At 42.0% G+C, this 17,160-nt stretch overlaps 2 protein-coding genes across 2 annotated transcripts; one reads left to right on the forward strand and one right to left on the reverse strand.

Annotated features, from left to right (window-relative positions):
• Positions 1–7,339: 7,339 nt before the first annotated feature.
• Positions 7,340–16,926, reverse strand: alg2 (ALG2 alpha-1,3/1,6-mannosyltransferase). The gene is made up of 5 exons (XM_054783047.1): positions 16,845–16,926; positions 16,052–16,223; positions 15,843–15,980; positions 15,514–15,681; positions 7,340–11,476 (listed from the first exon to the last, which is right to left on the reverse strand). Exons 1-5 carry the CDS (start codon positions 16,919–16,921, stop codon positions 10,736–10,738), a joined length of 1,296 nt encoding a protein of 431 aa, XP_054639022.1. The 5' UTR covers positions 16,922–16,926; the 3' UTR covers positions 7,340–10,735.
• LOC129185280 (phospholipase A and acyltransferase 4-like) lies at positions 7,853–8,319 on the forward strand. The gene is made up of 2 exons (XM_054782107.1): positions 7,853–7,864; positions 7,964–8,319. Exon 2 carries the CDS (start codon positions 7,972–7,974, stop codon positions 8,317–8,319), a length of 348 nt encoding a protein of 115 aa, XP_054638082.1. The 5' UTR covers positions 7,853–7,864; positions 7,964–7,971.
• Positions 16,927–17,160: the final 234 nt, after the last annotated feature.

Consider the following 17,160-nt stretch of genomic DNA (forward strand, 5'->3'; position numbering starts at 1 on the left):
TCACAGTAGAACGGAAAGTGCTGCTAACAAAAAACTAGCAGAAGTAACAGAGTAAACGCTACCGCTGAAGGACGTCAAGCAGGTAGGACTGTACTTACAAGAATAGAAGAGCAAGGGTCAGAAAGCCAAAACACAATGCACGGGAATGCTGGAAGGAGCATGACAGGGTGTAGCAATGGGACAATGTAGCTTTGCACACAGCTTAAACAGCAGTCCTTAATCAGGCACAGGTGAGGCTGATCAGCTCATCAGGAGTGTCAGGGATGTGCTGCAAAAGATGACAGACAGATGGCAATACCGCAGCACACAATCCTGACAGTATCCCCCCTTTTATAAGACGCCCCCTGGCGGCCTACCTGGTTTATTGGGGTGGACGGAGTGGAAGTCGGAAATGAGAGAGGGATCCAGGATACAGGAGCGGGTGACCCAGGACCGCTCTTCTGGTCCATATCCCTCCCAGTCAACCAAATACTGCACCCCCCTTCGTCTTTTTCTTGAATCTAATATTGCTCTCACCATGTAAGCTGGCTGACCATCTATGATGCAGGGCGGAGGTGGTGGCCACCGGCTTGATGCAGGAGACATGGAACACCGGATGGACCTTCAGCGTCGGCGGGAGTCTCAGCCTGACTGCAGACTTGTTGACGATGGCTTCGATTTTGTAAGTTCCCACGAATCTAGGAGCCAGTTTTTAGGATTTTACTGCAAGGGGTAGAACCTTGGCGGACAGCCAAACTTCCATCCCGGGTTGGTCGTTGGGTGCGGGGATGCGGTGTCTATCTGCTATGCGTCTGTTGTTCTCCGCCGTCCGTGTAAGTGCCGCCCGGGTCTCGCGCCACATGCGACGGGCACGTCGTAGGTGTACGTGCACAGCAGGAACCGTAGTCTCTGCCTCCTGGGAAGGAAAAAGCGGAGGCTGGTATCCAAAAACAGTCTTAAAGGGTGACATACCTGTCGCCGAGCAGGGTAATGAGTTGTGGGCGTACTTAATCCAGGGGAGGTGGGTTGACCAGGAGGTGGGGTGTCAATGGCAAACGCACCTGAGTGCTGCTTCCAGGTCTTGATTTGCCTGCTCCGTCTGGCCATTAGACTGTGGATGGTAGCCTGACGAGAGACTTACGGTCGCCCCCAGTGCCTTGTTAAATGCCCGCAAAACTCTGGCGATGAGAGGCCTTGCCTCTGGCACAGATGGAGCAGGCGGAGACGAACCTCTTGATATCAGCTGACATCATAGGCCGCCAGAACCTTCGTGACACCAGGAACTGAGTACGACGGAATCCCGGATGGCACGCAACCTTGGAAGAGTGGCCCCACAAAAGCACCTCGGACCTGAGTCTCTCGGGAACATACAGTCTCCCCTCTGGACACCCCTCCGGTCATTCCGTATCCTCAGCTGCCTCCGAGACCCTCCTTTCCACCTCCCACTGTAGAGCGCCAAGTACCCGGGCGACAGGTACGATGGTCTCTGGTGCTGCATCCGTCTCCACTGGGCAGAAGATCCTTGACAGGGCGTCCGGCTTTATATTACGGGATCCAGGTCTGTATGTAATGGAAAAATGTAACCTTGTTAGGAACAGTGACCATCTCGCCTGCCGAGAGTTCAGTCTATGCGCTGAGCGAATATATGCCAAGTTCTTGTGATCGGTAATCACCACCAATGGCTGGGCTGCGCCCTCTAGCCAGTGTCTCCACTCCCGCAGCGCGAGCACGATGGCCAGCAGTTCCCGATTGCCCACATCGTAATTTCTTTCTGCTGGGGTGAGGCGAAGTGAGAAAAATGCACATGGGTGCAGCTTCTGGTCGACTGGTAAGCGCTGGGATAAGACCGCCCCCACTCCTGTATCCGAGGCATCGACCTCAACGATAAACTGTAGGGTGGGATCAGGGTAAGTTAGCTGACGTAAACAGTGTTTTAAGGTTACAGAAAGCTTTCTCCGCCTCGGGAGACCATGTAAAAGGAACCTTAACAGATGTAAGTCTTGTCAGAGGTTCTGCCTTTATGCTAAAATTACGAATAAACTTCCATTAAGTTAGCAAACCCCAAGAACGTCTGCAAGTGCTTCCTTGATTTAGGAGAAGGCGAATCGACCACCGCCTGGACCTTGGCGGGATCGGCTCTAAGCTTGTCCTTCTCCACTATGAAGCCAAGGAATGACACCGACGTAGTATGAAACTCGCACTTCTCGGCCTTTACAAAAAGGCGATTCTCCAGAAGACGTTGGAGAATGCGAAAAAAATTTGAATATCGTCCAGGTAAACAAAGTAACAGTTATTAATAATGTCTCTGAGCACATCGTTGATGAGACATTGATGAAAAGGCAGAGTCCATAAGAGGAAGAGGATAATGTTTTTTTACTGTAATCTCGTGAAGGCCGCGGAAATCGATACATGGGCGTAACGACTTATCCGTCTTCTCCACAAAAAAGAAACCCGCTCCGAGAGGGGAGGACGACGGCCGGATGCTAGCGAGGACGCAGTGCGGCCTGTTCGGGGCCTGGTATACTACAAAGTCTAGCGTTAGGTAGGGCAGCCCCAGGCAGAAGGTTAATCGTGCAGTCATATGGGCGATGAGGGGGCAAACTCTGCGCCTTGTCCTTACTGAATACCATATGGAGGTCATGGTACATCTCCTGCACCCCTGTGAGATCAATCTCCTCCGAAATGGGATGGCTAACCGTAATAGTAGGAACTGCAGAGCGTAATTATATATATGTATATATATATATATATATATATATATATACTGTATGTATATATGTACATATATACATACATACATATATATACACATATATATACATACACATATATAAACACACATACATATACATATATACATACATACATACATATATACATACATATATACATACATATATATATATATACATACATATATATATATACACATATATATATATACATACATATATACATACATATATATACATACATATATATACATACATATATATACATACATACATACATACATATATATATATATATATATACATATACATACATATATACATATACTGTACATATACATATATATACAGTATATATACATATACATATATACTGTATATACATATATATACATATACATATATATATATATATATACATATACATATATATATATATATACATATATATATATACATATACATATATATATATATATATACATATATATATACATATATATATACATATATATATATATATATATACATATATATATATATATACATATATATATATATACATATATATATATATATATATACATATATATATATATATATATATACACATATATATATATATATATACATATATATATATATATATATATACATATATATATATATATATATATATATACATATATATATATATATATATATATATATATATATATATATGGGGTGGGTTCAAACAAAAGGTGCTATCTTCTAAGTTGTACGTGTGATTCAGATATAAATACATGGAAATAAAAGCTGAAATGTTTCTCTCAGGTCTCATGTTCATCTTTTGATGCCAAACCCAAACCTTTTTGGTCTACAGCAAAAATAAAGAAATTGACCTCACTGTTCCAATAGTTCTGGAGGGGGAACTTTATGTAAAACAGTCATGCATGAAATATGCTGCCCACTATACTTTGAAAATACTGTCTACTAATTGAGGCTCGTACTTGTCACAAGGCAAAGAAGAAGTATTATTTCATTGCATTATTTCTTTTCATTACGATGTTCCTGCTTGCTTTGTGTTATTGACTGTCTCCTAGAAGAACAGATGAGAAGAGAGCAATCTAAAAATAAAAGCTTGTTAATTCTCATCTACTAACACAAGCTTCTTCTTCATAATGAGACACGCGTGCTGCTCTAAGCACCTTCACTAACTTGCATGATGTTTTCTGGGCCATGAGTCCATGACCTGGTTATTACACGGGGAGAAGGAATTGATGTACTAACCCTGTAATTCTCATCATCATCATCATCATCTTCATTTAGCCCATGATTAACTCCCAATCATGACACGCAGTAAAAATATTCTACACATATTTAATATTCTAACACTAACAAGGAGAGCAGGTCCCAGAGTGCCAAGGAAACAGATATAGAGCCACCAGCCGCACATACATCTTCTGCTTTCCTCGCCTGAAAACACACCTCACCAACATTGCAGGCCTATCTACAGCACATGCACCCCCCAACCCCCCTCGGCCCGTGCCGGATGGTTGGAATTAGAAAAGCAAGCCTGCGGTCTCATTAATTAATTAAACGGCGTGTGCCGGTGGCACCTGGGTGCTGGTTATCGCTGTCACTCAGACACACCGTGATCTCAATAAGAACCCCACCACAGGGCACCGGGAGGCCAGGCGGACACCCACGCCTCCTCCCGATCTGCTCCTACTTGGACTTTCTCCCGTCTGAATTTCAACACTCTCTTTGTGTGCTTACTATCTAGGGAAAGTTTGTCTCAATAATAGAAAGCATGGTCATGTCATTTCACCAAGATGGTACTGAGGATTTTACAGATACTACAAAATAGACAATTTCCAGACATAAACGAGTCGTTCAAAGCTCACTAGTTTTTACTGAATCGGGTACTCGTCTCTGTACGTCTCTACACACCCCTGCTGCCGTTAGCTACATTAAAAACAGAAACCAGGTAACATGTCATCGATTGTGCCATTGTTACTCTACCTGTATTTGTATAAATGTATTTACTTGGAAAAAGCAACAGATCTGGTCCTTGCCTCAAATCAACTCTCCTTTCCTCTTCCTACCTGAGCTGACTCACGGGTGCTGGATGAAGATTCGAGTTTCACTGACTCACAAGTGCTCGATGAAGACTTGAGTTTCAGTGACTCACAGGTGCTCGACAAAGACTCAAGTTAAACTGACTCACAGGATTCACGAGTGGTCAACAAAGACTTGAGTTCCAATGACCTGTGGGTGCTCAACATAGACTCAAGTTTAACTGACTCACGGGTGCTCGCCGAAGACTCGAGTTTCACTTACAGGTACGAGGCAAAACTGGAGTTTCACTGACTCACAAGTGCTCGACAAAGACTCAAGTTTCACTGCCTCGCAAGTGCTTGACTAAGACTTGAGTTCCAATGACTCACAGGTGCTCAACAAAAACTCAAGTTACACTGACTCACAGGATTCACAAGTGGTCAAGAAAGACTTGAGTTCCAATGACCTGCGGGTGATCGGCATACACACAAGTTTCATTGACTCACAGGTGCTCGGCGAAGACTCTAGTTTCATTGACTCACGGGTGCTCACGGAAGACTCGAGTTTCACTTACGGGTACTTGGCAAAGACTCGAGTTTCACGGATTCACAGGTACTCAGTGAAGACTCTAGTTTCACTGACACACAGGATTCACGAGTGCTCAACAAAAACTTAAGGTTCACTAACTTACAGGTGCTTGACGAAGACTCAAATTTTATTGACTCACCGATGCTCCATGATGATTTGCGATTCACTTACTCATGGGTGCTCGAGAAAGACTCGAGATTCACTGACTCAAAGGATTCACGAGTGGTCATCAAAGACTTGCGTTCCAATGACTTGCGGGTGCTCGACAAAAACTCAAGTTTCACCGACTGACGGGTGCCTGACGGAGACTTGACTTTCACTGACTCACGTGTACTCGACCAAGACAGGAGTTTCAATGACTCACGGGTTCTCGCCATCTTGGCTATGCAGCAGAAGGGGAGGGACTAACTCAAGTGGTTGTAATTCACATTTAAAACGAAGAGAAGAAGCATGTAACGCCAGGAAACGACGGAAATGGAACATATTGCAACATAGGAAAACGGTGCACACGTCCTGGTTGGTAACATAGCTAAAGCAACAATGAAAACAAAAGAATAAAACAGAAAGTTCATGACTAGCTGCTATGGAAGGAGACTCACCTCCCAGGCACACGCAGTAATATCCCTCATCCTCAAAATTAAGGGCGAGTACACAATGTATTATCAACATTTATTATTAATGTCTTTTCACACTTGTACAGCAGAGGTGTCCAAAGTGCAGCTCGGGGGACATTTGCAGCCTGCATCTCTTTTTTTTTTAATTTAAAAAAAGGTTAAAAAAACAAACTACAAAAAACAACAGCAAAAAGGTGTAAAGTATTATATAAAAACTTGAAATGTTGATTAGAATACTTGTTGCCACCAACTAGTATATACTGTATTTAAATTCTTAGCATATCTACAATACGTTGGCTTGGTTTTTAGCCTTTCTTACAAAATTAAAGTGGTCAAAATGGCACACATATACTGTAGATTTTTCAGCGTGCGGCCCCCTGGTAGAAAAAGTTTGTGTCGTCTGTTTTGCAATACAGTACTACAAAACAAAAGCCTAAATCAGAGGTGTCCAAAGTGTGGGCTGGTGGCCATTTGTGGCACACAGCTTGTTTTTTCAATAAAAACAAATTTAAAAAACCCAAAATCAAATAAAAACACGGCTCGCATTACAACATTACACAGAAAACAAAGAAACACTGGAAATACCCAATAAATAGGACCTGCAAACCAAAATGGTGGACTCCCTGTGTGTCTTACAGTATTGTTGATTTCCATGCATCCTATCATGATGAACACGTGTAGCAGATTTCCTGTCAATCAAACGCCGGCGGCAGATATTTTTCACTGTCTGGCGGTGGCGCTAGTGAGCAGGTTTTGGGGGGGTTGCATCAAGGGCCACTAAAAGAGGTACATTTTTGCCGTGACACACATACTTGTAAGTGTTTGAGTATGTCACAACAATGCAGTAAAACCAGTGTGCAGTGTTAGTCACCAAGTCACATGCATTGACGGAATCATACTAATGCTATTTCAAATATGTTAGACACTAAAATCTATTTGAAATCAAATCAAGGCTCCAAGCACTAATTAGACCTTACGGGACAAATAATCACCAAAGCTCAAAACAAGATCACCATTAGCTTGTTTGCATTTGAACTTTTGTGGAAATCAATACATGACACAGAGGCTATTTGTTGTGTTGCACATGTCAGAATAACAAAGCATGTAATAGATTAATAGGTAACATATTAGGCTGCCTATCTACTCGCTGCATCAGTCAAGGCTATCAGGGAATAATACGGGCGTTACAGATCTTATACAACCTGATTACAGCACAGGAATGGTCATCTTTACTCCTTGGTTGGTCGTCTTCAGCTAATGAACGATGGCTCGACAGGCAACGTGGGACAGCGTTCTCTCTCAAATGAAGTGGCGACAGGTGAGCTTGTGTTTATGCATTTGAATCAAATCAAACTTCTTCATAAAAGAAAGAAGCAAAGAAATGTTGGTGGCAAAGGGGTAGAATATTTGCAGGAAACCTCAGGCAAACTGCTGAAAAAGGCCTGTGGGAAGTTCAGTAAAAGGATTTCTTTTTTTGAAATAATCCAGGTTGGAATGGAAATTGGGGGAATTTATGGGAATAAACTGTCAATGTTGGGTCATTGATTTAAACTGTATTACATACAAACACAAAAATATAATTTTGTTTGTTATAAGCAGCCACGCAAATCCAAATTCATTTGGAATAACACATAAAAATTAAAATGGTATGCTTTACTTGGGAACGGGACTTTAATCTTTTTCTTCCACTGATTTTGAACTCATATAAACTAATCTGCAATTCTGCAAATGATAGAGGTTTTTTTTTTTAATTCCCCAGTATTCCCAATAATTTCTCTCTCCAGATGGATAATAACGTGTCTACAGCAGAGATTGGAGACTTGATAGAGTTTGTAAATCCATGGTTGGGGTTGTCTCTCTGGGGCGTTTATATGGGAAAAGGTCATGTGATCCATTTCGGAGTTGGAGGTGAGCAAACAAAATATGATTTCATTTAACCGGTAAAGTGAAAGTAAGAAAGGCCTGGATGATCTTGCTTTGCTTGTCCTTTTACTCCTTTCTCCAAAGATGAGAACATGACGCAAAAAGCGTGCCGCAGCCTCATGCAGCTCATGCTTCCCAGGTCCAAAGGTGACGGTGTTCTGAAGAAGACCACAATCACCTCTGAGCCCATCACTGACATCAGAGTGCCGGCAGGAATCCGCATCCGGGTCAACAATGACAAACACCAGATGGTTCCATCCACGGTGGATCTGATGATGCATCGCTGTCACACGTTTCTGAATCAGGAGTTCAAATACGACCTGATCAACTTCAACAGCGAGCATTTCGCCACGTTTGTTCGCTATGGCCGGGCAGTGTGCACCCAGGTTGGTTTTGGTAACAGCTCATCACCTGCTACTGACAAACAGTCACATGGATAACTTAAGAGCGCTGGAAAGAAACAAGTTGAACACAATCCAGTGGTCTGGGTTCTATTCAATTATACCAATTGCAAAAAATGTTCCCATAAGAAATTAGACATCCTTAACTGTTATACAAGTATAAAGTCATTAACCACTGCAAAATAACACTATATAAAAGTAAAATACAGTAAAATTACTCACCAGTTAAAGACACCTGACACATTGATATTCAATACAGGTGGTCCTCGGTTTACGACGTTTCGAGTTTTAGCATTTCGCACATAGATGAATTAAAACCTATATTTCGGGCCATAAACATGAGACTCTCTCAAGGAGCAATTAGAGCGGAAGAAGACGCTACATGAGGCTCACACGCAGCCACACCACTCAACACTAGACTGTTGCGACCATCATTAAGGATGAAGATGGTATTGTAACATCTAACCGGACTTTGTAAGGATGATCAGGAGGCGGTAGGTCAACAATCTCTTTATTGCAAAAACAATACACTACTGTTGGCCGAGTCATGCCAAAACAACACCAGCAAACTCAACTGACCTCTCGGCACGGAGCCATACTCATACCGCACCCACACACACACACACACACACACACAGTGAGGACGGTGGGAAATCACAAAACTCTTAACACTATCCATAACTGCCAGGTCACTACAGTTTCCTTCAGCATGATCCTATGAAAGAGACAGTAATAACTAAGCAGTGTAGTGTTCTTAATATTGATGGAAATGTTGCTAGCGCTTTGGCTCAACATGCACCGATCGATCGGTGCTGCCAATCCTTCCATATGAAACTGATCTTGTCCAGGTATCTTATCTACTTCCGCAAAGGTGTGTCTGTTGCACAGGTAAACAAGTCACTTGGCACACGACCATGTAAAGCTTAAGCTAGTGGGAGCAAAGAGCCAGACAGTGGCCGTTTGACTTACCGCACCATAAAGAGTGGACAGTTTGAGATGTATACTTTCTTACTTGAACTTTATTCACAACTTTGCAGCAGGTACAATCCTCACATACACTCATATACACACATACAACTAGCCCGGCTCTCTTCCAGTACGGTGTCACACTCCAAACGTTCCCCCTGCAACTTACACTAACTCAACATGTTTACATTACAATCCTCTTGTGACAGCGTCCCACTCTGATTATGGATGAATAACTCATTCAAACCTTGTGATTTCCTTTTATTTTTAAAAGCAAACAACTGTTGTACAGTACACTTTAGTTTTTATTGAGCAGTCCACCCGGGAAATGTTTCGCCAAACAAACGTTCCGTCTCCTCGCGATGACAGCATTTCATTCACAATTTGTCAATTTCTGCAAGATTCTGCGTTTAACAGTAGAGTTCGATTTTACTGGCTAATTCCGCGATTCCGTCCCTGACACCATTAACATGGAAATCATAGGACCCTAGTTGGCCTCACTGTTCCAATACTTCTGGGGCACACAGTTGGAGTTCATTTCGGTATAATTTAGGTTTAGGTTTAAGTTCCAACTTACACCAAAACTCTACTTACATCACAGTTTAGGAACGGAACTCACACGTAGCCCGAGGTCCACCAGTAATGGTAATTTCTTGTTTTCAGATTCCCTTCCAGAAAATGAACGGAGATCATGCTGACACAACTGCAACTCTTGAACTGATAATGCAGCAGCGGATTGAGACAGAAACTTAAGCTCTCACCATCAGTTTTCCTAATAAGCAGAATCCTTTACTTTCAAAAATTTTTTCACAGCAAAGGCCATACTTTTATCGGCACCCCCACAAAGCACAATAAAGGAGGAAGAAACTTTCCAACAAAGCGGCTGGAGAAACTTTGTGTGTGTGTCGTCTAGTTTATTAAGACTCGTGGAATGTCAATAAGAGCATGTCCATACAATAGGAGGGCTGAGGAGGCCATTGCGCAGACACAATGACCTTCTGCTATTCTCCTCCATGATGACCCAGACAGCGGCATTCTGCCCACCATCCAGAAATCTAATGAAGCCAAACACTCTTTATCATCTGCTAATAACCTCCGTGCAGCAGCAAGAGTCACGGACCAGGCCAGCTTCTTTGGAACAAAGCTCCGTGCAGACAGGAAGTGGAGGAAAGCATCCTGGTTATTGATTTAGGACTGTGTGCGGGCTGATGAGAACTATGCTGCTCTCATAAAGATGCTGGAGAAAAAAAACCCTTCAATGTATGAATCAATAGTTTTTGGTTGCTGTGTTGCGACGTACAGAAACACTAGTGTCTTCATAATTGGTAGAGAATTCTGTTCCTTGGCAACCCTTCTAAGGAAACACTGATTAATTGTCCTCTCATGTCCTTCTAATACACCACCCCTCTTATATTTCACCACACAGTCAGATGAAGACTCCCACTTCCACTCACTCAGTTCCAGAAAAAAAATATCTGCAGTCTTGACGTCAGTGGCTGAGGCCGACAATGTAGCCATACAGCTGCTCTGAGAAGGCCTGAAGAGAGAACTTATCTTGCACCCTCTTCCTGCCAGCTTGTCCCATGTCCCTACGGAGGTGTGGCTCCATGACCAGCCTCTCCATGGCCTTGGAGAATGCCTCCGCCGTGGGCTCACACAGGAAGCCAGTCTTCCCATCCGCCACGCTCTCCAGGGGCCCCCCAGAGTTCACAGCGATAACGGGACAGCAGCAGTACATGGCCTCCACGGGAACTATCCCGAAATGCTCCCTGCTCGGGGTGTACAGCACCGCGTGGCTTCCCCGCAGCAGTGCCACCTTGACGGAATCCGAGGGGGAACGCAAGAAAGTCACACAGTCCTCCAAGTGGAGTTGTGATGCCAGCTCTTTCAGCTCCGTATAGTGCTCCACGTTCTCGCTGACTCGGTCGTCGTAGCCTCCCGCCACCACCAGGTGAACCCCTGTGCTTTGGCCCGGAGGGAGGACGCTTTTCAGAGCTGCCAGGGCTTTCAGGGCCAAACCCAAGTGCTTCTTTCGCTCATATCTGTTGAGCGAGAGAAACAGGTGGGAGGTTCCCTCAGGGAGGAGCCCCTCCAGGCCTTGTGCTTCAGTGGACGGCTGGTCAAAGGTGCATGTGTTGAGGGAAGGATAGAGGACATCTGTCTGGACCAGTTTGAGACTCTGAAAGGTCTCCCTGAAGACGCCTGCGGTGAACTGGCTGTTTACCAGAATCTACGAGAAAGTAAAACTGTATCAGGAGCTTTTCCTAAAAGTGAAAGAAGGGGTTTTCAAAGTATGACAGACACATTAGGGCTGCAACTAACCATTATTTTCTTAGTCAATTAATCTGAAGCTTGTTGTTTCGAGTAATCGAGTAATCAGTTAGGCCTAGACCAGGGGTGTCCAAACCTTCTCCCCTGACGGCAAAATACGGAAAAATGAAAGAATGAAAGGGCAACTTTGATATTTTGTAAAAAAATATTTTGAAAACGTGTTTGCCCCCTTCCTTTTTTTTTTTTTTTTTTTTTTGCATGTTTGTCATGAACCACCTTTTTAAGGTCATGCCACAGCATCTCAATAGGATTCAGGTCAGGACTTTGACTAGGCCACTCCAAAGTCTTCATTTTGTTTTTCTTCAGCTATTCAGAGGTGGACTTGCTGGTGTGTTTTGGATCATTGTCCTGCTGCGGAACCCAAGTTGGTTTCAGCTTGAGATCACAAACAGATGGCCCGACATTCTCCTGCAGGATTTTTTGGTAGACAGTAGAATTCATGGTTCCATTTATCACAGCAAGTCTTCCAGGTCCTGAAGCAGCAAAACAGCCCCAGACCATCACACTACCACCACAATATTTTACTGTTGTATGATGTTCTTTTTCTGAAATGCACTGTTACATTAATGCCAGATGTAATGGGACACACACCTTCTAAAGAGTTAAACCTTTGTTTCGTCAGACCGCAGAGTATTTTCCCAAAGGTCTTGGGGATCATCAAGATGTTTTCTGGTAATATTGAGACGAGCCTTAATGTTGTTTTTGTTCAGCAACGGTTTTGGTCTTGGAAGTCTGCCATGCAGGCCGTTAGTGCCCAGTGTCTGTCTTATGGTGGAGTCATGAACACTGACCTTAACTGAGGCACGTGAGGCCTGCAGTTCTTTGGATGTTGTTTTGGGGTCTTTTGTGACCTCTTGGATGAGTCGTCGCTGCGCTCTTGAGGTATTTTTGGTTGGCCAGCCATTTCTGGGAAGGTTCACCACCGTTCCATGTTTTCTGCATTTGTGGATAATGGCTCTCACTGTGGTTTGCTGGAGTCCCAAAGCTTTAGAAATGGCTTCATAACTTTTTCCAGACTGATAGATTTCAATGACTTTCTTTCTGAAAGGGGCAGTCACTTTTTCACATAGGACCATGTAGGTTTGGATTTTTTTTCTCCCTTAATATAAAAAGTTTCATTTAAAAAACTGCATTTTGTGTTCAGTTGTGTTGCCACTGACTAATATTTAAATTAGTATGATGCTTTGAAAGATTTAAGTGTGACAAACATGCCAAAAAAAAAAAAGACATCAGGAAGGGAGCAAACACTTTTTCACACCACTTTATATTTCAAGAAAAAAATGTATCCTAGTAGTATGAATTTCAGTCTTTGATCTTTGTTCCCCCATTTTTGCTGTTGTTTCTTTTTTATTTTCAAAATATTTCAACGTTATAAATATTTTATATTTTTAGAATGTGCCGCAAATAGCCCCTGAGCTGCACTTTGGACACCCCTGCCCTGGATGGACCAAATCAGTATGAGCTAAACACAAACAGTTAGTGGCTTGGTCCGCAATATATCAGAAAAGAGTCAAAAATGTTGATCACTGTTTTCCAAAGTCAAGCTGATGTGTGTGGATATCATGTTTTGACTAAAACAAAAAGATACTAAATCTGCTTTCATGGATGACAAAGAAAATTAAAAAATATTCACATTTGAGAAAATTGAATATTTTCTTACATTTCAATAAAAAATTATTAATCTAATCTGAAAATAGTTGTCAATTAACTGGATAATCAACTAATCATCAATTCATCGATTAATTGTTGCAGCACACACCCTGGAGGGGATTATAACGGAGGCACAGCAGCTTGTAAAAAACAAGATATTTGCAAAACTTGCCAACTTCATCTACATGTTATAGCCAATATGGATCTTTTTTTGTTAGTTCCTACAGGGAAATAGAAAAGAAAGGATGAAAGAAAATTCCAGTAATTATGTTAGTTAGGATTCCGTGTTTGAATAAAGAAAACCACCAAAGAGCCGGAGTCCAATTATTTCCTGCACTCTCGCAGCAGACAAACTCCCACACACTCCAGAAAAAATGAACCGAACCTCTTAGCAAGAAGAAGTAACAGGAAAGGGAAGACATCAAAATGATTTTAATACAATGTTGAAACAGTAATATCAGCCCAAATCTGTTACGTGTTTTTTGAGGAGAGGCTCACTGTCTCACATTTTGAACTTACAGCATCATGTTTTGATCACGACTTGTAGGTTGGTTGGTGTGTTAATAGTTAGTTGGTTAACTGAATTGATTGTTAGAAGCAAATACAAAACAAAAACAAAAATAAAAAATAAAATATCACAAGGCATTTATTTTCACTGCTACACTCCACTTTTATAGGGGCCAACAGGAGCAGTGACATGGTGAATAAACCTTGATTTGTGTGGCTGTTAGCACCCACTTTGTAAGGCTTAACACTGCCAACCGCAGGCCTGGAGTGGAACCGTAACACTCCGACATGTTTAGGTTAGAGCAGTGCTTCTGAAATCGTGGGGCGGGCTCCCCTGGAGGGGCGCCGTGAGATGTCAGGTGGTGTGAGAGGCAGGGAAACTGTACTATATACTACAACAGATACTATACAATACTTCAGTTTATTTAAGGTTAACAAGTCTATCAATGTCTTTATCCATGCTGGTGCCAGCAACTCATACAGTGGTTTGTACAGATGGATAGATAAATAAATAAATAAATAAGACAGGTTCTCAATAGTATTACAAATCAGGGGCAGTGTGAAAAAATATCTGCCCCCAGGGGAGGCATGACAGAAAATAACTGTCATGTTATTTTAATGTTAATGTAATAATGTTAAGTGATTTGATAATTCACATACACAGGAGATCTTCGCATTTCACAAGGGTTACGTTGGCCGACCACCAGCGAATAGTGAAAAAACACAAGTAATCGATACGGGCACAAAAATGTCTACTTTTGACACACGGGTCGCTCCCGCCCCATTCACACGCTCCTACTGGCTTGACGTTTAAGTTCTCATCCGATGTTGGATCAACATTTGCAATAAAAGTGACGGTTGTAATTATTACGTTAGATTCAGCTCCAGAAACCTCCCTTCTCTCTTCATTGTTCACTAGCCGTACAATCCAGGTTTAAGCCCTAAATGTGCCTCACACACTTGTTAAACACATTTGAAATATAAAACGTATAGGAACTCAACACTGATGAATGATAATGTCAGATAATCAATGAACAGATGGAATCTGACTCACATCGTCACCAGTCATATCAGCTGAAGTGCGAAATCTCAACACTTGACAAAAAAACTAGGGTTGTCCAATATTGGCTTTTTGTGCCAATTTACAGTATATCCGATATTGTCCAACTCTCAAATTCAAATTCTACTGACACCGATATGTGTAACATCACATATCTCCTGTCGTGGAATTAACACATCGTGGTGAGGCCAGTACAGGAGCCCTTTGGGCCTATATACAGCAGTTGTTGTTGTTTTTTTTAAAAATCAATTTCCATTATGGGAAAAAAACATGATACCAATATTTACAGATATTACATTTTTATGCCAATATCGGGCCAATAATATTGGTGGGCTGATATTATTGCACATCCCTAAAAAAAACGTTTTCATCAGTGAACCATAAAGGCTTAAACACGTAAAATTGTAGGCTTTTTAACATCGGTACTTGTATGCTGTAGATTTGACCTGTATTATTACGTATTAATATATTATTACTGACTTACGGTGAATGAGATGTGTTTTCTGTGGAGAAGAATGGTTTATTTTTGCAGAAAAAAACGTGAATATTGAATCGCTAATGTGCGGGGATCCACTGTACTCCTACTCCTCCTATGACAAACTCCCCTATGTTTAAGACCAACAGCTTAATTTCTAATTATGTTATTCATTTTGCAATCAATATGAGACAAAAAACTCACACCCTGTGTGCGTTGTTGCAAACCTCATCCCTCTACATACCAAATCAGCCATGCCAGTGGTGCGCTCCTCCAGGAAGTCAATGGGAGCACGGTAAAGCTTCTTCAGGGCTGACTTCCTTTGAGTGAGTAGCTGGTCCGGAAAGTGACAGTAGAATAAGACCTTCTTCCTGTGACGAGACAGTCTCAGTACAGGAATACACACTGACACCTACGATAGGATTCAAAAGAAAGGTATACTGTAGTAACATTGAAGGGGCCTGTCAGCATAAGCGTACGTACGGCGCTTTTAGCACAAAATATCAAGGTAGAGCCATATTTGCAACAGTGTGACATGCACAAACACAAAAAAATAGACCATGGTCAACTCACTTGATCACAGAAGATGACATCGTACTCCAGGCCACTGAGGAAAACCAAATAGAGCGCCACATAGATCATCCGCAGGTAAGCACACAGGGCATGGAGGTAACCAAAAACATTGGTGGGCAGCCAGTCACCCACACACACCTGTCGGAAGATGATGAGGGATGATTCCTGCACTGAGAAAATACTACTAAGACACAGCACAATTGTTTTACCACAGGTAGGTCTGCCTCAAGTGTCTCAGAGAAACAGTGGTTCGGGTCATAGTGGGCAGTCCAGATTTGGACATTACATCCTTGAGACTTTAGTGCGACAGCAGCGTCAACAACCAGACGCTCCGCTCCACCTATACCAAGGTCTGGATGCAGAAAAACCACCTGTACCATCCTGCACATACATATACACATGGAGCTGAAATGTTAATTAAAATGAACCTTAAACATTGTCTTCAACATTTGAGAATAGACTAGGACTGAACTGCTTTACTTAATCTCATCATTTAAGATGCGTCAGAGTAGTAATGTTCATCAGTCAATTTATTTCAGCATAAACTCAATTACTGACATTTTTCTACCATTTCAGTAAGTTTGAACGCTGAAGTTTAATTATATTTGGATAGGCTCCAGCATACCCCGCGACCCTAATGAGGAAGTGCGGCATAGAAACTGGATGGATGGATGGTCATCTCCTTACATTTGTGTTAAGCAGACTTCAACTAAAAATAAACAAGCATTGTTATAACAATGCCAATAGTTTGTCCCCTGTGCGATAAATATTTCATAAGCATACATGCAGAGTTCGATGTAAGGTGTCAATGGCAAGAACATTTCACTTCTGGTAAAGCTAGATACTACAATACAATGCCTTTGAACAGTACACTACAATTTAGCATGCATGCTTGGCTAATAATAGCCAAATGAAAACTATGCGTACAATAGAGATATCTGTATTTAAAAGTGATCAGCAAAGGCACAATTACACATCATGTTTCATACTTTTTGTGTTTACCTTCTCTGTGATCTTATCCAAGTTTTGAGACCTGTGATGTGGCTCATTTCACTGCCTCTTGCCAAAATTGCTGTCATGAAACTACACACTACGCCGCCATAGTGGCTCTAAATTTATTCTCGCAATAAAGCACGTCGGACTTCCTGCTTGCGCCAAAATGGCGCCAGTTTCCTCATTGATAACCACACGTCTCGTAGAAGACACGTCACCCAGATCGGCATGGAGGTTCATTATTTTTGCCTACATATAAAAACAACTATATGATAATTTTATCAAATATACAATATTCTATAATTTATTTAATCTAATATATTTT

This window comes from Dunckerocampus dactyliophorus, chromosome 7 (assembly GCF_027744805.1).
Source record: "Dunckerocampus dactyliophorus isolate RoL2022-P2 chromosome 7, RoL_Ddac_1.1, whole genome shotgun sequence".
Classification (NCBI taxonomy): Eukaryota; Metazoa; Chordata; class Actinopteri; order Syngnathiformes; family Syngnathidae; genus Dunckerocampus; species Dunckerocampus dactyliophorus.

What these genes read in the sequence shown, in the direction of transcription:
- LOC129185280 (XM_054782107.1), top strand. Translation starts at nt 7,972, where the DNA reads ATGACGCAAAAAGCGTGCCGCAGCCTCATGCAGCTCATGCTTCCCAGG.
- alg2 (XM_054783047.1), bottom strand. Translation starts at nt 16,921, where the DNA reads ATGACAGCAATTTTGGCAAGAGGCAGTGAAATGAGCCACATCACAGGT. An exon ending in TGGATAAGATCACAGAGAAG is followed by an intron (nt 16,224 to 16,844) that starts GTAAACACAAAA and finishes ATGTATGTGCAG; the next exon opens with GATGGTACAGGTGGTTTTTC. An exon ending in TTGAGGCAGACCTACCTGTG is followed by an intron (nt 15,981 to 16,051) that starts GTAAAACAATTG and finishes ATCTTCCGACAG; the next exon opens with GTGTGTGTGGGTGACTGGCT.